This window comes from Pinus tabuliformis, chromosome 1_2 (genome assembly GCF_031772625.1).
Source record: "Pinus tabuliformis cultivar Carrire ecotype Pingquan chromosome 1_2, CPIR1, whole genome shotgun sequence".
NCBI classification, from domain to species: Eukaryota; Viridiplantae; Streptophyta; class Pinopsida; order Pinales; family Pinaceae; genus Pinus; species Pinus tabuliformis.
In genome coordinates this window covers 923,572,882-923,598,974 of record NC_142298.1, presented here as the reverse complement: position 1 = coordinate 923,598,974, position 26,093 = coordinate 923,572,882, and the positions used below count along the sequence as shown (strand labels likewise).

The 26,093-nt window shown below is 33.4% G+C and overlaps 1 protein-coding gene across 1 annotated transcript; it reads right to left on the bottom strand.

The window, feature by feature from the left end:
* Window positions 1-1,696: 1,696 nt before the first annotated feature.
* LOC149208972 (acetyl transferase 1-like) lies at window positions 1,697-5,736 on the bottom strand. Its single transcript, XM_089394187.1, has 3 exons — window positions 5,547-5,736; window positions 4,906-5,386; window positions 1,697-2,854 (listed from the first exon to the last, which is right to left on the bottom strand). Exons 1-3 carry the CDS (start codon window positions 5,570-5,572, stop codon window positions 1,841-1,843), a joined length of 1,521 nt encoding a protein of 506 aa, XP_089250313.1. The 5' UTR covers window positions 5,573-5,736; the 3' UTR covers window positions 1,697-1,840.
* Between the last annotated feature and the right edge of the window lie 20,357 nt (window positions 5,737-26,093).

Genomic DNA, 26,093 nt, shown 5'->3' with positions numbered 1-26,093 from the left:
GATTCCATATTGGAATTTTCACACCTACCTGTGTCCAAGCCCAAGCCATATGATGACCACATGACCAAGAGTGGGGCCAGGGAGAGTGCGTGGCCTATGGCCTGCACCCCTTGGTCCTATGTGACCCCATATGACCATCAGTGGGGGGTTAGGAGGGGCTTCGGCCCAACAATTTAAAACTTTTAATTTATTTATATTAAAAACAATGTAACCTCCACCCCAAATTGCAGATCAAATTCAAGACTAGCGGCATGACATTACAGTGGCACAACCAATTGAGCCATGTTAATTTTGTTGCCAAATTTGTAGAACGAGGCCAATTTGTAGAGTAATTTTGCAGTAAAACTTGAAGGAGGCTTATCTTGCTCAATTTTTAACCTTTTTGAGCTCAAGAATGGCCTAGACAGGGATTTTTGGGCATTCTTCACATGATAGCAGTGTTATCTTTGCATATTGAAGCTTGCAAGATGATGCATTGAACATTTGAGGATATAATAAATAAGGCCACAATTGGAAGCTAGATCCGGAGACATAGCATATGAGGGGTGAACTCTATTATAAATTTGTTGTATTTGATGTTGCATGTTTGTCCCTTTTAATTGTTAAAATTCTTCAAAATTACTTAAGTTTATGTGCTTTTGTAATCACGATCCATTGTCAGGCATAAATTAGCTTGCAAATATTTTCACAAAACCTTCACTTTTAATTATAGATCACCGCTCTCCTCTCTCCCTCTCCCTACCTCGACTCCCCTTTCCCCCTCACTCTCCCCACACCCTTGCATGCTCACTCACTCTCTCCCCCACTCCCTCTCTTTCTTGCTTCTTGATTACCCCTGTCTTTCCCTCTCTTTGTACCCCCTCACTCTCTCTCCCTCTCATTCTCTCACTCAGTCACTCTTTATTTCCGTCTACCATTCTCTCCTTCAATCACTCTCTTTCTCCACCTTTGTTCCTCTTCTTTCATATGTGTCTCTATCCCTCATTCCCTCCCTCCTTCACAACAACCTTCTTTTGAGTTTTTTCTCTCTCCCTTGCTCTCAAACACTATAGTCATTAAAGTGTGCATGAACTCTTCAAAGCATTCTTGTTTTCAAAAGTGTTCCGCACTTTTGAAAATGTATATGTGTTCTTGAAAAATACAAGATGGGAAGCATGAGTGGTTGTCATAAAATAAAGTTAAAATGAAATTTCAAATTTGATGCACATTCTACACTTCAAATTGTCATAATCTGATTATTTTATGTTTTGGAGTAGTTTTAATAAAAATACAAGTTTTAGTGGTGTAATTTGCATAATCTAGATATACCATAAGCTATTCAAAATATAAAATCTATTTATATAATTAAAATACATTTATGTATTGGATAGAGAATAATTTGATGCTTTGTTTATTTTATTTATTTTTTTTATTCATATTTAAGGTCACGGCTAAGCCAGACACCAAATTGGTGTATGAGACCCCCTTGTTTATGGGACAAGGGACCTACCTCCGTGCAGCGATTTCACTGCTAAGTCTACGAAGGCATACATACTCTACCCACTTTGGTTTTTGAACCTGTAACCTCTTAGGAGGAAACACATGGTCTTAACCATTAAGCCCACTCAAGCTGTATATTGGAGTTTAAAGGACAAAAAATTACAATCTCACGATGATACAGAAATTAGATTAAAAAACCAAAACGCAACGCCCTTCAAAATATTGCTGCAGACACGAACTGAATAAAGGAAGCAATATCCAATTGCGAATGATCCACGGCGAGTATTTGGAAAAACAGTCGGAACAATATAGAAGAGACTCCCAAACAAGGGAATATTCAACCGGCGATGATTATGGTGATCTAGAGAAGCGAACGATTATTCGTTGGTGGATAATCGGGGATGATCATGAGGATCTGTTTTAGAGTTTCCATCTGATGGCGAGGGAGCTGAGTTGACACAGTAATTCCTCCTCCTCTACCGGTGAACAAAAACAATCCCCCTATCAATTTTGTTGTATCCATGAATGCATCCTGCACACTCAACGGACTTCCCCATCCATGGTCTATCTCATAAACAAGACATTTCGGTGTCATCAGTGTTTGAACAATGTAGCGGACACCCGACAATTTTTCAGTAGTAGCGTGCCCACTGTTGCTTAGCTGACATTCATACCACTCTAACTGATTATTGATGTACTCCTCTGTGGTGCAGGAGTTGATGATTTCTTGGATGAGACGGGCAGCAAACCGGATATCTTGCTCCAATAGCTCCTTCGCACTAGTCTGCGCATAACCGAAGCTTAGGCAATTCCCGAAATACGTTGGAGGTAAACGTGGCTTTACGTGCCCTCTACACTCAGCGATAACTCTAATAGCCACGAGTTCTTCCTCTGGGACTTCACGTGCTTTCATTATGCATCTCCAAAACTGCGCGGCAACTGCTATAAACGAAGACAAAGTTCCGGATCGTTCCTTCAAATTTTTAATCAAATTTTCACTGAAATGAAAAGCTGATACTTCCAGTTGTATTTCTTCTTTCGGTGACTTGTGGATTGTACTGATGTTCCCGGTGTTCTCTTTTGAGTGGCTACCGGTGCTTCCTGCATATTTCATATCTCTTGTAAAACTAGAAACACGGGCTTCCTTACTCAAATGGGTGAGTACTTGTTTAGTGGTGAATGAAACATTGGGTAATGTGTAATTCTCCTTGTCCCGCTTAAAGACTGTTCTCATGTGGTGAGGTTTTTTGGAAATAGGAATCCCTCTGCTTCGTTCCCCCCAACATTCCATAAATTGCCAGAATGACATTGCGTCTGCAATAACGTGATGAAAACGGACTCCTATGCACATTCCACCTCCAAGAAAAGCAGTGACCTGCACTAGCCGAGATATGTCCGTATTACACTATGAAGCTTTCAGATGAATCAACAAATTTGTCTCCTACTTTTAATCTAAGAAACAACTTTTATAGATTTAGTTATCTTTTTAATTGCGTGATCATTTTCTAAAACCACTGTGAAATAGACTTGGTTCACTGTTATTAAATTCTGTTTGCCCATTTTAAATCTATGACGAACTGAAGAACTATCATTCTCAAGAAGATTATGTAGAATGTCAAGTTATTTTTATGAAAATTAAGTAGAACTTCCGGTCATTTACACTGTTTACCAAGAATTTAAATGCTATTAACCCAAATTCAAAAAATACTCAATGAAAGACTCAATCCATCTTAAAATAAATGCTATTAACCCAAATTCAAAAAATACGACTCTTTCCTGTGCTTGGCCAAAACAATAAAAAGCTGTCTCTCTAGCAAACCAAGCAATATACCATCGAATTAGGACTTTGTTTCTCGACAATCAAGGTTCCCACCTCCCTATTCCATGAGCCCGACCCAACAACTAGTATCTCTTGAACGACAGGATGGCAGTGGATTGATGAATCGCGTTGTCTAAGCTTAAGTTTATGCAGACAGTCCAAAAAAATATAGCTGGTTATTTTTTTTCAAAATTACTAGCTCGCTGAATCTTGTTTTTGGTGATGGGAATCCATTCAGTACTCTCAGAAAATTTTAGATATTTAAAATTTTGAAAATTTTTGAAGATTAATAATTACCATTTAAATTTTTTAAAATTTTAGTATAATTAAAAAATTTAAAACACTTAAAATCTTGAAACTTAACTATTATGATCTAGATTTCTAAAATTTCCATAAAAAATATTGAATTTTCTTTTGTTATTTTTTTGAAGCAACCCCTCCTTAAACTAAGGCTAGATGAATGGGCAGCTTGATGAATTGGCAGTTAGAATTGAATTTGTATTGCCATAACATGCAGATCTCCGGAATCACCCTTATTCACATAGTTTATACCATAGTTACCAAGTTTGAATTCTACCATATTTACCAAGTTCTAATTCTAATTAGGATTCGAATTCGGTACAATACAATAAAAATTCGAATCAAATAATTTCAATTCCAAAAAAATTGGATGATAGATATCTTAAAGAGTGGTGTGTTTGTTAGTTTTTTTCTTTATTTATTTTAAAGTTTAAACAATTTTTATTAACTCTGAATGGTATAACAATCTTACAAGTAAAATTTATTTAAAAAAATTACCATTCATCTTTTCCCTTCGAAACTTCTTTTTCTCAAGTATAATATTTTTTTTAATTTAAAAATTTATCATATAACAAATGCACATTAATAAAATATATATTCAAAATTAATTTATCTATAATTTCTCAGTATTATTTATAATTTTTCCATATATAAAAAATAATAACCAATAAAACAATCTATCACTTTCTGACATTCTTTCTTTTCCTCGTTTCCAAGATGTTTCTAAATTTCCAACACTGAAAAAACAAAGTTTTCTAATTTCATAAACTGGTTTATCTATATATTATCTATAATTTTTCCATATTAAAAACACGACTGGAAAAAAACAGAATTTTCTAACCGATTAATTTTGTATTAAAGTGTGCTATGCAACTGAATGAACCAGCTAAATTAACCCCGTTATACTGCGAATCGGATCGAATTTGGGCGAATTCTTCGGCACTCGAACCAAATTGACGAATTTCCGTATCTTTTGCCCCAATCCGGGCGAATTTGTTAACTATAATTTATAAAGTGAAGCATAGGGAAGACTTTGCTTTTACGCTATATTATATTCTATAAAATTTGGATCTCTAGCGCCACCAGAAGAACCGACTCCACCAAAAGGAATATGTCCAGAAGTTAATAAGAAGAATGAAGAATAGCTAAAATAAAATTTAGATGTAAATCTAGTTTTTTTTTCAATGCAAATTTAACGGGGATAAGTTGTTAAATTAAATAATAATAATAATAATAAAATGATCAAATTACTGTCAAAATGATCAAATTACATCTAGATTTAATCACTTTCAGCGGCTAGGTCATACCTGTACTGAAAGAAGGGGAGCTTCATAGTTTTGATTCCGGGTAGGGACAAGTTGTTGGAAGAAATTCTTGTGCTGAAATTCATTGCTTTCCGCCTCCTGGAAGGTCTTACAAATCGATGCTTCCACGAAATCCACTCCTCCATCGTTGCAGTCGACCTCCGGCCGACCGGATTCTCGTCCCTTCAAGTCTAACCGGCCGGCGAATGGATAGAAATCCACCAGAACTGACGACAAGCTCCTCTTCAGATTCTCCACTATCACACAGAATTCCTTTTCAGTAGTTGATGCCGTTGGTTTGTAGAAAAGAAGAAAGCGTATGTTATTGTAGGGTAACGAACAAAGATCAAAGATGGAGAGGAACATGCGATGCTTCACTGTGGGGATGGCCGGTACAACAGTTGAAACCCTACATACTTTTAATGGTGCCTCCTCCCCGGCCATGGTCGTAAATACTGAGAGAGCCGAGGCTATTCTCTGGTAACTGAGTAACAAACAAACAAATTCCAGTGATATATTCCATATAACTCATTAGAGAAATTTGAGGACAAATGAGCGCCCTGCTCAATACAAAAACAAATGATATTACTGTCAAAATGATCACATACATCTACATTTAACCACTTTCAGCGGCTAGGTCATACCTGTACTGAAAGAAGGGGAGCTTCATAGTTTCCACTGAAGAACGCACCTCAAACAGGGTACAACACTTCAGTGTATGGCCAAAGTCCCAACAGAGTGTATGGCCTCTTCCAGTGCATAGGTAAGAACGTACCTCAGAATGACTGCTCAATCTGCGCACAGCAAGCAAACAATAGCATTCGACAACTTTGCGTAAACGACATAGGGATAAATGCTTCGTGAGATACGACATAGGGATAAATGCTTCCTGAGATACGAGAACTATAGCTTCTTTTCAAAGCTAGACACCAAAGGGGATGAACTGGAAAACGCAAAAGTTATGGTTACAAATAATATATCCAATTTTAACACCGCCATTTCAAATCTCCTTTCCTACCTGTCTAATCAAGCTTATGACACTGCAAATAATGGATGCAGTCAAGGATCCTATGCATATGATTCTGGCACCACCGTTTATGGTCTAGTTCAGTGCTTGAGAGATTTATCCATTAAGGACTGCAGATCTTGTTTGGAAACAGCAAGAAATGATATCCATGAATGTTGTTCTTCGAGGCATTGTTAGGAAGCTGCACGGTCCGATATGAAATATTCCCCATCAACGGTACAGGAGGGAGTAGTACTAGTCCACCTCCATCCTCCGGATCGTCTGGCGCAAACCCTCCCACAGGAGTTCTCGAAACTCCTCCAGAGAATGGAACATCAAGTAATTTCTATACAATCTCCATCTCTTCGTATGTATCTGTATGATTTGGGTCATTTGGATTATAAAACAGTACATTTAGGATCCCTGGATAATAATTATTAGAAATTTTGATTTTATTTTGCAAAAATATTTTAATGCAAAATATTGTTTTTGTGAAGGGGTGTTTTTGTTTGTTTTTTCCTTTCAAAAAGAATTGATTTTATATAATTATAAAAACATATTTTATAGTTCATGGGTTTTGAATAAACTTTGATGGGTTGTTCTGTTATGGGGACAAGCTGTTGGAAGAAATTCTTGTGCTGAAATTCATTGCTTTCCGCCTCCTGGAAGGTCTTATAAATCGATGCTTCACTGTGGGCATGGCCGGTACAACAAGCTTCTCTTCAGATTCTCTTCAGATTCTCGGTAGTCGATGCGGTCGGTTTGTAGAAAAGAAGAAAGCGCATGTTATTGTAGGGTAACGAATAAAGATCAAAGATGGAGAGGAACATGCGATGCTTCACTGTGGGGACGGCCGGTACAACAGTTGAAACCCTACATACTTTTAATGGTGCCTCCTCTCCGCCATTCTCTTGAAGCGAGCCGAAGCTATTCTCCTATAACTGAGGAACACACAATGCAACTCACTTTCTCCTCTGCTTGGATGGGAGTGGGGAATGGTTATGCACAGGTTGTCCCTCAACCATTCTTAAAATATTCTATTTTATATATAAGTCTATGCATGTTTTTAAAGGTTTTGCCGTCCGTATGACGTAATACTAATTATGTAATGCGCGCATCTCATGGGAAGGAGGGGCGCTTTCTTCACATGGGAATTGTGAATTATATATATATATTTTTTCCTATGTGAATTTTATATATATATCTATATATATATATACATATCACATGATGTATGCGTTTAAACAACCGTCTGAATGTATACAATTATACGAATTCAATACTCGAGTTAATCACTTGGTTGGGGTTGAGTGTGGCATTTCAATTATGTTTAAATTTAAAATAAAAATATAAAAATATATTTAATTTTTTAAAATTATTATGTTTAAATTTTACCCGTAAAATATTTAAATTTTTTTGAGATTATTATTGAGAAAACAAACCGAAGTTGTATATTTTATAGCCGTTAACATTGAAAGGAGAGCATTATTGAAAATAACAAACTTTGCCCCGTTTGGTCAACCTCCCATGAATAAATTTGATAGTATTTTCAAGTTTATTAAAGGGGAAAATATTTATTAAAATTGAAATATTAAATTTATAAATAATAAATATGTATTAGTTATATAAATATGTTTTAAAAATATATAAAAACTATGGATTTATATTACATAATTATAAATATATTTTGAAATATTTATAAATATAATATTGATTTTTTTCTTTTTAAAAGCAGACGCTATTTATATTATATTGAAAATTGTATTTATAATACATTTTAAAAAGTATACTTTTAGTAATCTTTATAAGGTAAATTTATTTTTTAATAGAAAATATATAGGAAAGAAATCATTATTGTCAAAATGAAGTTGTAATGGATATTCAAGTATAACAAAACATTGCATGTATAAATTCTAAGGGAGATAGAAGCATTTTATGCGTGTTATTAGCACAAGAGTTTTTAAATCCAATGAAATTTAAGTTCAGGAGGAAACAAAATGATGCAACTGCTAGAGATGTCCCTAATTGTGTTAAAGTAGAGTGATTTTGCATTATTTCCAATTGTTTAGCCTTGAATTCTTTTCGTTGGGAGCTAAGGCTCTACACTCACCTTGTAACTTTTGAAGAGCTTAATGATGTTGTGCTAAAATCTCCAAGGAGTCTCAACCTAAATAGAAAGGTTGGAAATGCCAACATGAAGTTGACAATACTAGGAATATAATCCTTAAAAGTCATATTATATTTGTTGTAACACGATCTTCATTATGTTGGCCCCCCACTTGTCATGGGCATGATGAAAGGAGAATGTCACTTCAATAATTGAACCCAAGAAGGAAGTGTGGCAGAGTCTTTATGTCTAAGAGGAGAAGAGACTAGTTAGAATTCAAGACAAATACAACATTGCACACTAAGTTGAGTCATTGCAATAGTTCCTGTCATCAATTGATACTTCACACAGGAATGATGTGTAGTACACCCCAATTAACTCCCAAATCACTAGAAATATCCCACCTTGGCTTCAAGAGGAGTGTGGGATATTATTAAAATGCATGCCCAAGGATATCAAGGCGATGAAGTGATTATGGTGAAGTGTTAATTCAATATGATGAAATCACTTGCAGACTACCACAAAAGTTGTATACAAAATTTTCTTGATTAGATGGCACATTTGATTAGTTATAGCGGGGCTGTCATGAAATGTTGAGAGTGGAACTTTTTCTGTTGAAATTTAGGTCCCCCATTTTGACATGGATTGTTAGTTTAGCTTGGAAATCTATTGAGGAATTATTGACATGAAAACAAGAGATAGAGAGAAATTGGGAAAGGAGAGAGGATATACATAGGAAAATGAAAGAAAAATTAGCATTTGTACAAACGAAGCCTAGTTGAAGATGTTTATTATTATTATTGGAATCTCCAATGATGATAAGGTAAGGGATAGTGAAGGGAGAGACCATCTTGAAAGCTAGATACAAGGATCTATTTTACTCTCTCTCACTCTCTCCCCCATCATTCTCTCCCTCTCTACCTTACACCACTATGCTTCCCTCCCTCTCTCCCTATCACATGCTCTCTCTCTCTCTCTCTCTCTCTCTCTCTCTCTCTCTCTCTCTCTCTCTATATATATATATATATATATATATATATATATATATATATATATATATGTATAACACCAATATGCTTCCCTCTCTCTCTCTCACACACAAACACACCACACCCTTCTCCCCTCTTGGCATTCATAAATGAAGTAGGCATTGTTATAATAATGTTGTTGGTTTGTAGAAAAAATAAATTGCATGTTATTGGAGGCTACCAAATAAAGATCAAATATGGAGAGGAACATGTGATGCTTCTCTATGGGGATGGTCGGTACAATAGTTGAAACCATACATACTTTCAATGTTAGTTGATCTCCGGCTATGGTCGTAAATACTGAGCGAGTCGAGGCTATTCTCTTGTAACTAAGGAACAAACAATGCAACTCACTCTCTCCTCTCCTTGCCTAGTAGTGGAGAATGTGTACAGATATAATCTCGGTATTTATCATAATTAAACATAGGTCAATGGTTATTTCTGATGGATATGCCATGCATAGGGTGTCCTTCAACCTTGTGGTAGACTTACAGATGTGTGCAACTACAAAGTCAATGGTTGATTACTCAATTAATTTTATATTTCCAAAATATTAACAAAATTATTCTTTAAAAAAATAAAATTCAATTATTTTTATATTCTTAAAATCTTAGTATACTTACTATTTAAGAAGAACAATTTTTTTTGCAAAGTTTGAAATAGAGGATTACACTTTTAACAATTTATTATATTTTAATTTTATACTATTAAGTATTTAATGGTTATTCTAATTGTAATATTATATGAGGATGGATGTGAATATTTTAAGCTCACGACCATCATTTATTTTTTACATATAAAGACTAAAATCATTTATATTCTCAATAGGCTCTTGAATCCATGTGGTATACCCTCGTAATAATACAACCATGTTGGTGTATACAACATCTAAAGTATCATTTGATCCAAACTTTCCAAGAAAATCTTGAAAACTCTATATTTTTTAATATGAGCTTTAATCCATGTGTTATGAGCATTGTTGATTATTGTCAATCAATTGGCATAGCATTCACTGGAGGAAATTTCAGCCTAAAAGTAGCCTCCCAAGGAAAATAATAAAATAAGAGTTATAAATTTTGGAGGGAAAAGAGGAAAACTACTTTTTTTTAATTGTATTTTTGGCTTATCTCCTTATAGGTTTACTCAAATTTCAAGCGTAGGCACTCGTTGGATGCAGAGTTAAATTCTACATCCAATGAGTACCCGTTATGCATACTTTTGACAAGATCCACACTGATAAAAAATGAATATACATTAAACAAGTATGTTGGACACGTTTTTTTAATTTATCTTCAATTTTTATCAATGTGGGTCTTCTCAAAATTATGCATAATGGGTACTTGTTGGATGTGGAACTTAATTTCACATCCAACAAGTGTCTACACTTGAAATTTGAGTAAAATTATAAGGAGATAAGTCAAAAATACAATTAAACAATTAGTTTATTTTATTTTTCCTCCAAAATATTTACATGTACCTCTTTTTAAATTTAAAGGATTTTTTATTGGTTTATATATTATATACACGTGAAACTTTCATAGGCACTTTTAGGCTGAAATTTCCTCTAATGCAATGCCCATACTTAATGTATTTAAATACTTCAATTTCCATAATATCATTCAATTTATTATATTTTCTTTTTTGAAAAACACCAAAACTATTAACCATAGTTTATAGGTGTAAATTATTGGGATAGGAAAATTTTAGTAAGATTAGCATCGTGGTTGAATAAAAATTTTGAAGAGAAAAGAATAAATATCAAGGGAACTCAAAGAGATGACATTGCATATTCATATATTTCATCACTCTAATCTTATAATGTTTGTGTCTATTATTTTATTAATGTTTATGCACATTTAACTTTATCCTCTCTACCACTTAGTAAGTAATTCATAACATCATGTGATTGAAATAAATATTTAATTCGAAGAAAACACACAATTAATAGTTAATGTAAATCTCTTGCCCACAGGGCATAGAATATACGATGATAGGGTAGTATATTAAGGAACTTTGTGGTGTAAATATCACTGATTCGAAACTCTGTGGGAAACAATCCAGTCATGCTAAGGGCTGGTGTGGCCCATGTCAAGTGAAATCCCTAAGTGATTTTGACTTCTTAGATTCCCCTGGGTCACAACTACTTAAGCCATAAGTTAGGTGTGTCAATCATTTTAGGACTCACAGTATCTAGCAAACAAAAAAAATAGTTAATACAAATATCTCAAAATTTCATTTATCTTTTACACATTTGGTCAATATCAATACAAAGATAATGCATAGTTTAATGATTTTATTTGTGATAAAAAATCTATTAAGTTTAGTGAAAATTTCTAACTTGTAAGTTCTTTATTAATTTTAGACATGCACCTAAACAAATGAATCCTTTTAACATCGTGAAATCTACATTTGGAATTATAAGTCAATTATTTTTGCATTATCAAAGTCTCACTTCTTAGTTATCCACATTGATAATTTACCTTTCCTCGATTATAGGAAACCTAATCAATCACAATCTAATTGTCTATCAATTTGTTCTTCTCATTACTAGCAACATCAATATGAATATGGTGATACTAACATTCATATCAATATGGTGATACTTTGCATGTAAAATATTTTCAAAACACTCGAATGGTCACTTTCGTTGTGCCTCAAACCTATGATCAATGAGACATATTATTTGTACAATTAATTTTTATAGCAACATTGTTCATTCTTGGGTCGGATTCTTAAGCAACTTATGGACAATGTATCATAATTTTTCTTATCATCAAATCAATCTAGTAGGATTATAATCTAACATCTAATTTCACATGCAATTTTTCATGGTTTGAGACATAAAGCGAATAATGAATATCATTAACAAAAATAACAAAATTCATGATAATTGAATCCAAGTGATAGCATATGATACTCGTATATGACAATGACAACTTGGAGGAAGTGCCTTCCTCCAAATATCTCAAAATTGACATTCATCACAAACTCAACTAGAATTATAACATTGATAAAAGAATTGATGGAGGGTGGAAAGCTTAGTATGGACTTGAAGATGGGATTAAAAGACACCTATTTGAGTATATCATTACAAATAAACATATATTATATGGATGTGATGTTTTGGAATGCATTATCTTTGAAGAGTGATGGAGAAAGCTAGAAGAGATAAAAAAGGAATTTATAACCTATAATCTCAAAATTAAAGGAAATACACCCAAACCTATCATTGTTGAAGTGATCCTTTCCCATATTGAAAGCATGCTTACATAGTTATTCAATGTATAAGAAGAGGTTCAACAACATGGAAGGTGAGAGGCTTCATAAAATTTCTTAAAACTTTAGTAAAACACCACCTTCATTTCAAATAGTGATGGCATAATGATGTCCAATCTTGGTTATGTCATTGGGGGATAAAGAAAGAGATAATTTTGTAGAATATGAATAAAATATATATTATTTAATATGAAGACAATTTTATGAGCAAAGATCTAGAGTAGTACACAAGATTGACAAAAATATCAGCATTTTCTTCAACTAGATTTACTCATGACAAAAAAAAGAAACAATTTTGAGCTCAAATGGTTCAAAACATTTGTAGACCCAAGATCCTAACATATACGAAACTAGGCACACAAAATTTTGAAAATGTATCTACCAGACATATGGAAATATACATTTATGGACCTTATAAACTATGAAAGTAAAATAAGAGATCAGAATAAATTTTCATTGGAGCACCAAACAAAGGAAGGAGCCAATCTTGCAAGGGATTCCTCTAGAATGTATATGGGGTTGTCCCTAGAGCTGACACTAGCATTTGATACTAAAACCCCACCTTCTAATTTTGCTAGCAGTTTTGAAAGGGTAAGGACAACCCTACTCTATTTATCCACACTGTCTAGGCGAGCACTTATTTTATGGAGCTTAGTTTCTTGACCCGAAAAGTGTAAACTACCAATAGTTTGGTGTGCAAATACAATTCCAAAGTGTGAAAAATGAAAGAAAGGAAGTATGTAACAGTATTATAGGGGAAGGAATGTAATGTTGCTAGTCAATGGGGTTGAGAATACGACTATTTCCATGCTTCATATCCTAGGGGTTGCACAAGCCACATGTTTCTTCCACTTATATGTGTGCATTCCATTGGTAAAACTATAATTACTAGGTTACCAAGGCACCACCACATAGAGGAACCCTCTATTGTAGAGTTAAATTGAGAAAATAATTGATGGAGGGTCGAAAGCTTATTATGGACTTGAATATGGGATTAAATACTCTTCTTTGAGGATCTCATAACAACAAACATATATTATATCAATGTGATATTTGGGAATCTTTGAAGAGTGACGAAGAATATTAGAAGAGATACAAAAGGAAATTATAACCTGTAATCTCAAAATTAAAGTAAATACACCCAATCTTATCCTCCTCGTTAAAGAAATCCTTTCCACTGTTGAAATAATGTTTACAACAAAGTATTCAATCTGTAAGAAGAGGTTAAACAACATATAATACAAGAGGCTTCCTAAAATTGCTTGAAACTCTATCAAAACACCACCTTTGGTTCAAACAGGGATGGTAGAAGGATCCCCATTCTTGGTAATACCATTGGGGCATAAAGAAAGATACCATTTTGTAGAATATGAATAAAATATATATACCTTTGGTATGAAGATAATTTTATTAGTAGAGATATAGACTAGTACATAGCATTGACATAATTTTTTGCTTTTTCTTCAAATATAACTACTCATGACCAAAAAATTAAATAGGATTGAGATGAAATTGATCAAAAATATGAAGGCCCAAGATCTTACCATATTGGAAACTAGGGACATAAAATATTGAAAGCGTATCTACCAGATATATGGACATATACATCTATGGACCTTATAAACCATGAAAGTAAAGGAAAAGGCCATAATAAATTTTCTTTGGAGCATCAAACCAAGGAAGGAGTCGATCTTACAAGAGCACACTCTAGAATGTCTATTGGGTTGTCCCTAGAGCTAACACTAGCTTTTGAGGCTAGAACCCCACCATGAAATTTTTCTATCATTTTTCAAAGGGTAAGGATAATCTCGCCCTATTTCTCTACTTATTTTAGCCAAGCCTTATTTTATTTCGCTCAGTTTCTTGACCTGAAAAGTTTTAAACCATCAATATATTGGTCCATTAACAAAATTCCAATGTGTGAAAATACTTCATGTCATGAGTGTGATTGGTCCCTATGTTAGGGGGAAAGTCCACCACTTCGGCCAAAATATCCTCATCGTCTATTGTAAGGAATTTAGACTTGACTTTCATTTTCAAAACCTAAAAAGTTTTACATGTTATAGGAGAAGTTGCATGGTATAAAGCTTGTGTAACTTATCTAGTTACGGTTCCACTTGAGTGCGTCGAATAGGAGATCACCCTTTGCAAGAAAGGTAGGGTGGCATTAGGATGAGAAGAGACCAATAGTTATTGAATAGAGCACGAAGGCAAGGAATGATGTCAAAATATTAGAGGGGAAGGAATGAAATATTGCTCATAAGAAGGGTTGAGTGTAAGACTATCGCCATGCCTCGTATCTCAGGGGGGTTGGAAAAGCCACATGTTTCTTCCCCTTCTTTGCATGATTTCCATTGGTACAATGCTAATTACTAAGTGATCACGGTGCCACCATGACAGAGGAACCATCGATTCAAGAATTAAATTTGTCATTAGAAAAAACTAGCTTATGCATGTAATCGCTTGGAGACGCGTGGCATGTGACCCCATTTTGCTAAGTTTCATCAATAAACATCCCCCCTATCTTATTTATTTTACAACCACCAAATTTGGGAGCATAATAATCATAACATTAAAAATATTATAACATCAAACTTAAAGAGAAATTGTGATATGAGAAGGAGTTAGAGGAAAAAGGAAAATAAGATATTATAAGTGCTCAACCCAAATCTCTAAAACCGAAAGAATATCTCCATCTTGACTAGTGCAAAGAAGAAAATAAACATTGCTAAAATAAGGACAAATTCTCATGAGCTCTATGGTGAATCTAAATGTTGGCCAATTTTCAAAGCTCCCTTGGGATGAAAGAGTTTTATCACTTTTGTGACGTTAAGAGTGTTGAAGATGAAAAGAATTTTCTATGAGATTTTCCATCATATAGTCAGATTAGATATGAATTTCCAAATATTTGCCACATTATCAATATTCTTAACATTTTAATTTAACAAAACTATAGTGATATCATAACACTTCTCTTAATTATTTTTAAGCATAGAAATAAACTTTAAAAAAAATGAAGTACTATCTTACCTTCTCAAGGTCCAATAAACCATTTTTAGCCTTGAGTGGATGTTAATATTCATCATCATTGCTATATAAAATTTAAAACTCCTAAATATTTCTTTTTCCTTCGAAAATTTAGCATGTTAGAAACTTTATCCACTCTATTATGTAATATAATAAATATACATTTTCAAATTATTAATTACAATAATTCGATCTTACATACCTTTCCAAACACACATGGTAATTCTTACCGGATGCATACCCATCCTCAATACTGCATAACAAGGTGCTTAATGTTTACCAACCAAGATACCCACCCTCAATACTTCATAACAAGGTGCTTGATATTTTCCCACCAAAATGTAGCAACATGGGGTGAGTTTGATTAACGTCAAGAATTTGTACCTTTAGCATGAAAAACTCAAATCCATTTTCAAAAAGCATCTAAGTGATCTTAACCCAAATTTAAAACAAGTGTAATACACAGTGTTTCTACTTAGTACCTTTCTCTTATGCAAAACGTAATTGATAGCAAAAGTTATTATAACTAGGATAAAAAGAATACTACTACTATGTAAAAAGATGTCTATATTTATAGCAATTTTTTAACATATTTTTCTAGATAAATTACTATGTTGAGTAGAAAAGTTACTTCTATACATGATATCTTAAATGGAATGAGAAATAAATCAACTTTTATATTGATCCTATGCATACAACTATTGTTAATTATTAGACTAGCGTTATTGGAGGATTCTAGATTAATGATTAGGGACTTCTTGTTTAGCATTTAGAATTGTCTAATAGTCCATACTTTATATATTCTTTTGAAGATCTATTGAAAATTTATTTTTTTCGACAATGAAATTAGTTCTCTTAGTGTTTTTCTGTCAAACAGAAAGTATTTATACGGCTTTTAGACTAAAAAAGCATTGTTCCTTTAAAATACTAACTATTAAATCCATGTTTCTTCAAATTTTATAACAATTTTAGTTAATTTTAAGAAGAAATATATATATATATATATATATATATATATATATATATATATATATATATATATGTTAGGTCCCTATAATACTAGTGATTCCCCCAATACTATTGTCATTGTAGCCCTTATTGTTATTTTTGTGCCCTTATATTATTATTGTTAGGTCGGCTTAAGTAATATTGTGACCCCTTAGACTCCTATATATAGAAAGGAGGTCTTGTCATTTGTATCATCCAAGAATTGTTCATTTATGTAATGTAAAGTAGGTTTCCCCCTCCAAGAGGATGATTTCTAAAGCGATAATATTTCTTTTCTATCTTTTTGTGAGTTGGTTCATAACATTTGGGAGCTTTGGATTCTAGGCTTTCGCTACTCCAAACAGGTCAGCATGGCATTTTCGCTATAAATTTTTTCTGCGGTGTTTCAGAAGCTAACAATAGAACTCATTTGAGCTGAAATCTCTCTGAAGCTTGGGTCCAAATTCCAGACCTTTTCTTGCTATATTGTCGGAGATATGATCTAAGGAAGTTATGGTTTTTGTAGGATCCTGAATTATCTCTCAAAAGGGTGACCTAGGGAAAATCATCATAACTTTTTTTCTTGAGCATAAAATTGAAATTTCTTAAGAATTTATAGAAATAGGACGGCCTATAGTTTTTTGTGTATCGGTTTTAGGTCCTAAGGTCGAAAGAATGATATGTGGCACTTCGTACAAATTCGCTCTACTGAACCAGTCTATAATCAGGTCATCGTGGGAGATTTGGCATAACTCTTTCTTGGAGAATCCAATCTTGATCATACTTGTGAGGTTAGAAAGAGAACTCAAAGGGCTACCGCAGGAAGTAATTTTAGACCTTGGAGATCCAAAATTACAGAGATACAACATATTCAATATCAAGCTCCTACAAAGTGAAAAAAGTTGTGTAGTTTTTTTTAAATGTTTGCATATGTTTGGTTTGAAAAATTATTTTGAAGGAATTTAAAGGGCATAGTGAAGCATTATTATCATTAATTGATGCCCCGAAGAAAGAAAATGGAAACACCTAGTAAGCAACTTGAAAGCTCTAGCATGACTCATGAAGAAGAAGAAGAAATGCCACATGATATATCAAAATTACGAGACCAAGTGCAACAAAATTCACTCTCACAAAACGTAAAAGAAGCTAAGATGGATGGTTTAAAAAAAGATGTAGAAGCTAAGATGTATGGTGTGGAAGCTAAGATTGACGGTTTAAAAAAGGGCGTGGAAGCTAAGATGGATGGTTTAAAGAAAGACGTAGAACCTAAGATGAACGACATGGAAGCTAAGATGGATGGTGTGGAAGCTAAGATGGATGGTTTAAAGAAAGGCGTGGAAGCTAAAATGGAATATTTGAAGATAGATTTGAAGTTTCTACAAGAAATTCTTACTAATGGCGAAAGAGTAGTAAAGGAAACTCATGATGAGAACAAAATAAATGTTAATCATGATTTCATAAACTCTAACGTTGGATCGAAGACCCGCCATGTTCCAAATATCGATATGAGGAAGTTTGATGGCAAGGATCCCGTAACATGAATACTACAGATGAAGCAATATTTTTAACTCCATGATGTGAAAAACACACAAAAGGTACACATTGCAACTTTATATTTGGAACCAAATCAGTTTGTATGGTATTGATGGCTTTGATCGCGTAAACAAATTGTCACTTGGGAAGTTTTTATGGATGAAATGATAGCACATTATGAGGATACAAGAAGCAACACTTTTTTTAGCCAAATTATAAATCTCAAACAAAAGGGTTCAATGATGGAGCACATTGAGGACTTCCAAAAATTGAATATAAGGGTAAAAGATACTGCAAAGGAGCATAGGATTGATGTGTTCATAGGGACTTTAAAGGATAAGATCCAACATGAGGTTCACCTTTAGGAACCTGAATCATTGGAGAAGGCATTCAGGTTGGCAAGAAAAATGGAAAGAAAAATTATGGCAACAAGGAAGGCTACCACTCACAATTATAAAGATGGAAGTGTTGTTTCCCCTAGCCTTCCACAACCTACAAGGTTGACAGCACAACAATTGGAAGAAAAAAGAGCAAAAGGGCTTTGTTATAGTTGTGATACAAAATACACTAAAGGTCATAAGTTTGCTAAGAAGAAATTATTTTACATAGATTGTGAAGAGGAGGAAGAAAAGGAACAAGAAACGTCAAAAGAAGAGGATATACACTAGGAACAAACCGTAGAGAAAGAAGAAATGAATCTGACCATATCTTGTATGCTTTGGCTGGAATTACCACTCCTCAAACTATCAAGATAGAAGGGCATATCAAGAAGAAAAAGGTAATAGTGTTGATTTATTTGGGCAGTACCCATAATTTTATTCATTGTAAGATAGCCAAGGAATTGAATTGCTTCCTATATCCAGCACCAGAGTGTCAAGTGATGGTTTCAAGTGGAGCAACCATACATTTCTTTGGAAAGTGCCATAATATCAAGCTATCCATGGGAGAATATGTATTGAATAGCCCAATGCTTTCCATTCCAATGGGTGGTGTTGATGTTGTACTAGGAGTCCAATGGCTACAACCCTTGGGTACAATAGCTTTTAATTTTCAAGAACTTTTCATGAAATCTTATTCAGAAGGAAAGGAAGTTGAATTAAGGGGTATCGCAGGGAAATCAGGAAAGATAATCATATCTAATGGAATGACAAATATTCTAAAGAAAGAACAACGAGGCATAATTTTACAATTATGTTCACCAGAGGTTCCCACATCAAAATCATCTATTTCTCCAAATCTCCAAAAAGTCTTGGACAATCATTCCAAGTAATTTGAGACTCCTAAAGGCCTCCCACCTATTCGTGATCATGATCATGTTATTCATTTGATTCCAGGAAGTGTTCCTCCAAACATCAGGCCTTATAGATATCCCTATGACCAAAAGAGTGAAATTGAACATATGGTTGCAGAAATGTTAGAAGATGGTATAATTTAACCTAGTCAAAGTTCTTTCTCTACTCCAGTAGTATTCATTCACAAGAAGGAAGGATCATGGCGCATGTGTCCAGATTATAGGGAGCTCAACAAGCTCACTATTAAAGATAAATTTCCCATTCCTATCATTGATGAATTATTGGATGAATTGCATGGATCAATTTAATTCACCAAGTTGATCTTCATTCAGGATATCATCAAATCATAATGAAGACTGAAGACATTTTGAAAATAAAATTTAGAACTCATGAGGGTCATTATGAATTTTTGGTCATGCCTTTTGGCCTTACCAATGCACCTTCTACATTTCAAGGTTTGATGAATTCCATTTTCAAACTCTTCCTTAGAAAATATGTGTTAGTACTTTTTGATGATATACTAATCTACAACAAGCCTTTGAAGGAGCATGTTCAAGATGTTGATTGGGTTCTCAAACTATTGGAGGAGAAACAATTCTATGCAAATAGCTCCAAATGTTTCTTTGGAGTACAAGAGGTGGAATATTTGGGTCATATTATATCTCATGAAGGTGTTAAGATAGACCCTAGCAAAATTAAAACCATTAAGGAATGGAAAATCCCCACATCCATAAAGCATCTACGGGGATTTCTCGGGTTGACAGGGTATTATCGCAAGTTTGTTAATAATTATGGAAGAATAGCAGCACCTCTAACAACATTATTGAAGAAATATGCATTTTCATGGACTCCAGAAGCAACGAAGGCCTTTGAACATCTTAAGGAGGCAATGTGCCAAGCACCGGTCTTAGCTACACCACACTTCAGAAAAACCTTTATTATGGAATGTGATGCCTCAGGAAATGGAATTGGTGATGTTTTAATGCAAGAAGAAAGACCCATTTCTTTCAAAAGTCGTCCAATCAAAGGAAAGTATTTACACAAAGCTATTTATGAGAAGGAAATGTTGGGAATACTACATGCACTTAAGAAATGGTGACACTACCTAATGCGAAGACACTTCAAGGTAAAAACAGATCATGGTAGCTTTAAATACTTTTTAGAACAAAGATTATCTTAAGAGGAGCAAAAAAAATGGGTCACAAAGATGTTGGGTTATGACTTTGAAATCATCTACAAAAAAGGGAAGAAAAATGTTGTGGCAGATGCGCTCTCAAGAAAGGATGAGGATGTGGAAGTATTTCTTTTCACCATTTCTATTATCCAACCAGATTGGATAAACGAGGCAAGGGATGAATGGAAGAATGACTAAGAAGTGTGGGCACTCATTCAAAAGCTACAACAAGATCCCATTACATCTGATACATTTAGTTAAAAAAATGATTCGGTATGGTACAAATATCGCTTATACCTATGTAAGAATTCCCAACTCAAACAAAATATTCTTAGGGAATTGCACACCGTTCCCTTAGGAGGGCACTCACAATTTCAAAAAACTTACCACAAGGTTAAGAAGGATTTTTTTTGGGATGGCCTTAAATCAGATATTGAAAAGTTTGTGGCGGAATGTTTCATTTGCCAACAAAATAAAGTTGAAACAATTAAGATCCCGGGTCTATTACAACCTTTATCCATTCCAAGCCAACGTTGGGAGGAGGTTTCAATGGATTTTAACACAGGTTTACCTAAGTCCGAAGGAAAGAGTGTTATCATGGTGGTAGTTGACAGACTTACCAATTATGCAGACTTTTGTGAATTATCTCATCCATTTAAAGTGAGTACAGTTTCTACTGCATTTAATATGGAAACAATTCGAAAGCTACATGGAAACCCAAAGATTATTGTAAGCGACAAAGATCCCATTTTCACTAGAAATTTTTGGACAATTTTTTTTTCTTGTCTTTGTACTCAATTAGCTCATAGCTCATCTTATCATCCTCAATTTGACTGGCAAACCGTGATAGTAAACAAATGTTTGGAAGGATATCTTCGTTTCTTTGTATATGATAAACATACACAATGGGTCAAATGGTTGCCTCTAGCTGAATGGTGGTATAACACTTCCTTCCATACTGCAACAAAAATGACCCCATTTATGGCACTTAATGGATATCATCCACCATCCATCACATCATATTTAAGAAAAAATTCTAAGGTTCAAGCAGTGGAAGATCACATCGAGCATCAAAAACAAGTTCTCCAACCCTTAAAGGATAACCTCACTTTGGCGCAGAATAAAATGAAACAACAGGCAGATCAACATCACAGCGAAAGAAGTTTTGATGTAGGTGATTGGGTATTCTTATGGCTACAACCATATACACAAATGTCCCTTAAGCAAGCTAAGAAGGATAATAAATTATCACCAAAGTATTATGGTCTGTACAAGGTGTTGCAAAAGATAGATAATATGGCAGACAAATTGGAGCTTCCTGCAGGTTCCCGAGTGTACCCAATTTTCCATGTTTCATGCTTAAAGAAGGTTATAGGTGACAAGCTCCCAGTCCAAACAATATTGCCAGAACTTGATGAGGAAGGAAAAATCATATTGGAACCCGAAGCAATCACAAAAACAAGAACTAGATAGCTACGAAATCGATCAATTTCATAGTATCTCATCAAGTGGAAGAACTTACCCGTTGAAGATTCCACATGGGAGGATGATAATTTTATACAAAAGCATCCAGAACTACTCAAGCATTGAGGACAACACTTTTTTGAAGGAGACGGGCATGTTAGGTCCCTATAATACTAGTGATTCCCCCATGATTTGTCATTATAGCCCTTATTGTTATTATCGTGCCCCTATTGTCTCCATATTGTTATTATTGTGCCCCATAGGAGCCCACTATTGTTATTTTTGTGCCCTTATATTATTATTGTTAGGTCGGCTTTGGTCATATTGTGACCCCTTAGACTCCTATATATAGAAATGAGGTCTTGTCATTTGTATCATCCAAGAATTGTTCATTTATGTAATGTAAAGGAGGTTGCCCTTTCGAAGAGGCTAATTTCCAAGGCATTGATCTTTCTTTTCTATCTTTTTGTGACCTGGTTCATAACAATAGAACATTTTTAATGAATTAAATATTTATATTATATTTATTTTCCAAATTTTGTCATGCTACAATTTTTTTATATGATAAAATGTTTTTATATTCTTAATTTTAATCTAAAACCTCAATGCTATCAAAACTCAAAACTACCATTAACGATGAATTAAAACATACACACCTCATCAATTAAATTTTAAATTTTATTAAATAAATTAGTTCTTTAATATAATATTTTTAATTAATTTTAACTAAACATTAATTACTTTAAAAGAATGCATAGCTCATTATGGGATTAAATGGCGATTAGATTAATTTCATAAAAACACAAAACAATAAAATATTTAAATTTTAGAACTTTGTACGAATCTTTTTTTCACATAAAATTCCTCATAAAAGGTGAATGTTTCAAAATAAATGCAAAGCTTATGAATTGAGCTGCAATAAGATTAATTTCGTGAAAAAATATAGCTAATAAAATAATTTTATTCAACTTTTTAAAAACTATGAAATATATGTAAATGGTTGAATTCCTTTAGATTAATGCATCAAAGTACAAGGCAGAGCATTTTGTAAATGAAAATAGATAACTGGATCGAGTGAAGACGCTTTAAGTAAATAATTTGTGTGTGGCCAATCAAGAAAATAAAAAAATTATATTTAAAACATTAAATAATTGTTTGATAATTTATTTATGTTTTTTATGGATTTTTTTTTTAACAATTTTGTTTCTAAAAATTTGATTTAAAACTACATGAAATTAGTTTTTTCAAGTACATCCACCAATCAATTAGGAATTCAAAATTTAAAATTTTTAAAATTAATTTTTAATTTTTAAAATAATAAATTTAATATTTAATTCTAGACAAACTTTAGTGTTGTAAATTGTTTCTAAAAATTTACAAATTAATTAAGAGTAAAATATTTTTGACCATAAATGGAAACAATATAATTTTCTTTTAGAAGGTATACAAATATGGCTCTTTCATAAATTTGACTAAAAGAATAAAAAATAATGACTCTCTAGCAAAGCCAAGCTATTCATCATCCAATTATAGCTTTGTTTCTCAATAATCAAGGTTCCCACCTCCCTTTTCTATGAGCACCACACAACAAGTATCTCTTGAATGACAAGTGGTTGCATGGATTGATGAATCAGAAATTGGATTGAAGTTTTATTGCCATACCATGCATGTTTCCCTCACACACTCATCGTGTGTCATGGTTACTCATCCTGCCTTCCCTTTGAATCATCCCACATGTATTGGAAGTCTAAAAGTATAATCTCCATAATGTAATTTCCATATTTTTGCTTGGTAGACACAGGACAGTCCACGTTTATGGAAGTCAGCATAGAAACAATATCCCCTGATGGATTTGGAAATCTTCTCAATTTTATTGCTTTCTCTCTCCATGTTCTTCATCCTCATAGCCTTCTCCCTATGAGAATAAAGAAATTTCCATGTACCTGGTGTTTTTCCCTCAACCAATGCACTATTGGGAATCCTTTGAAGCATTCTGAGACAGGAACTGGTCTAGCAGGGATACACTTTCTAGCCAAAATGGCCCAACACTCCAAAGGAAATAATCAAGATAATCTCTTCAACTAGATGAAATTAACCAATAGAGAAATTGCAACATGAGGTTAATTAGATTCAGCACGAATAATTTCATTTGGATTCTAGTGGGATTTCCACTATGGAAATCCTCGAGGCAATAGTTACAAGCATTACAAGATGAAATGCAAGAACTTAGGTATGAAATGTAAGAAATAAAATTATCGGGTTAGCAAACTCCACTCTCATCTCACTAAACAACATCTCTAGTTGATACCTTTATCCCATGTTTGGATCTAAATAACTCTCTGCATCTAGAATCTTCCTCAGGTTGAAAGAACATTTCTCCAAGTTAATTTAATACAAGCCAAAATATGTAAAATTCGATTTTTTTTACATTGTATAATTAGTTTAACTATACAGTGAAACATAGTTGATAATAAATTTTATCAATTATTTTAATTAGAAAATAAATTATTTCACTTATTTTGTAAGGATGTTATATGGTAGGCCAATTTGGATAAACCTTCAACGAATATACAATAATAACATGTTATTCCCATAAAGGATCTGATTTTAGCTACATCTTTAGGAATGATCCAATTGAGAATCACCTCTACCTTTTCAGGGTCGACTATGATTCCTTCTTTAGATATTGCATGCCATGAATATTGAATTTGATCATGATAAAACTCACTCTTACTTAATTTGGCATATAGTTGATGCTATCTGAGTGTTTGCAACACTATTTTTAACGGTTTTTCATGCTCTTCTAGTGTCTTGGAATAAATCAAAATGTCATCAATGAAGATCAATACAAATTTATCTAAACAATGGTTGAAAATGTTGTTCGTTAGGCACACAAATGTGGTTGGGGCATTTGTGAGTCCAAAAGGAAGCATAGTGAACTTATAATGGCCATATATGGTGCCAAAAGCAGTATTATGAATATCCTCATCTTTAATATTGATTTGGTGGTAACCAGATCTCAAGTCTATCTTAGAGAATGTTTTTGCTCCCCTTACTTGATCAAACAAGTCATCAACTCTAAGTAATGGGTATTTATTTTTTATTGTCAACTTGTTTAGTTGTCTATAATAAATACATACATAACCTAAGAGTACCATCCTTATTCCTTACAAAAAGTATCGGTGCTCCCTAAGGTGACACACTTGATTTGATATATCCCTTGTCCAACAATTCCTGAAGTTACATCTTTAACTTAGTCAACTTTGGTACACTCATCTTATGCAGTGCATTTGACACTAGTGTTTCCCCAAGTACCATTTCTATGGTAAAATCAACATCTCTTTTTGGTGGAAACCTGGGAATTTCATCCAAGAAAACATATTTGAATTCAAACATTGCTACAAATTCATCGAGGTCTTTGCTTTGCTTTCTTATGTTAAATCTTCCACCTATATTGCAAACAACTTAAACCATTCCTTACACGTCTTTTTAATTGTAAGTTTGATATCTATCTTATTAAGATTAGCATGTGTATACCTCTAATGATTTTTACTACTCCATCATTGGTACAAGTAACAATATTTTCTAAGAAGTAATAACTGCTCAATGCTTATCTATCCAATCCATAATACACTAACACATCATATGATCTTAGAGGTAGGATATTAAAATTTATATATGTTTCATCCCATTTAAATTGATAGGATAGTCCTTAACCAAACTAGTAATCTTCCTTTTCATATTAGTTGCTAGTTGCACCAACTAAGATTTGTTATGTTTTTCTATTTTCAACTTACATTTGTCCACTATTTTGGGACTAACATAAAATAAACTAGCACCTGGGTCTATTAGAATTGACACAACTTGTTTCATAATACTACATTCCATTTATATTATAGTGGATTGGTGTTCAAATTGTCGATCCTCCAGGGATGCATTGATTCTAGGAATACTCCTAGCCATGTCATTCACTGTGGAAGCTTCTTATATATTATGTAAAGCTTGATTTAACTTAACATTATACAGAAAATTTCAAAGTAGATGAGACTCACCACAACCCCAACACTTCAAGGGTTCTCCTTCCTTCTCATTGGCTCTTTGACCATTTAGATCAATTTGTATGTATCTTATTTATGACTGAGTATTTTATTGGTTATTGTTCCTATCGAAATTTATTTTTGTTAATTTTTTACATAATTCTTAAGAAAATCAGATTTGATTCCTTTATTCCCTTCATAAATCTATCATTTTTCTTATTTTGTCAAGGTTTTGAGTTATCATTTTTTTGTTTGAATTG

Excerpts from the sequence above, each read along its gene's own strand:
- LOC149208972 (XM_089394187.1), bottom strand. The coding sequence starts at position 5,572 with ATGAAGCTCCCCTTCTTTCAGTACAG. Across the intron at positions 5,387-5,546 it reads CTCCCCTTCTTTCAGTACAG|TTACCAGAGAATAGCCTCGG; the intron begins GTATGACCTAGC and ends TTTGTTACTCAG. Across the intron at positions 2,855-4,905 it reads CTCCCCTTCTTTCAGTACAG|GTCACTGCTTTTCTTGGAGG; the intron begins GTATGACCTAGC and ends CGGCTAGTGCAG.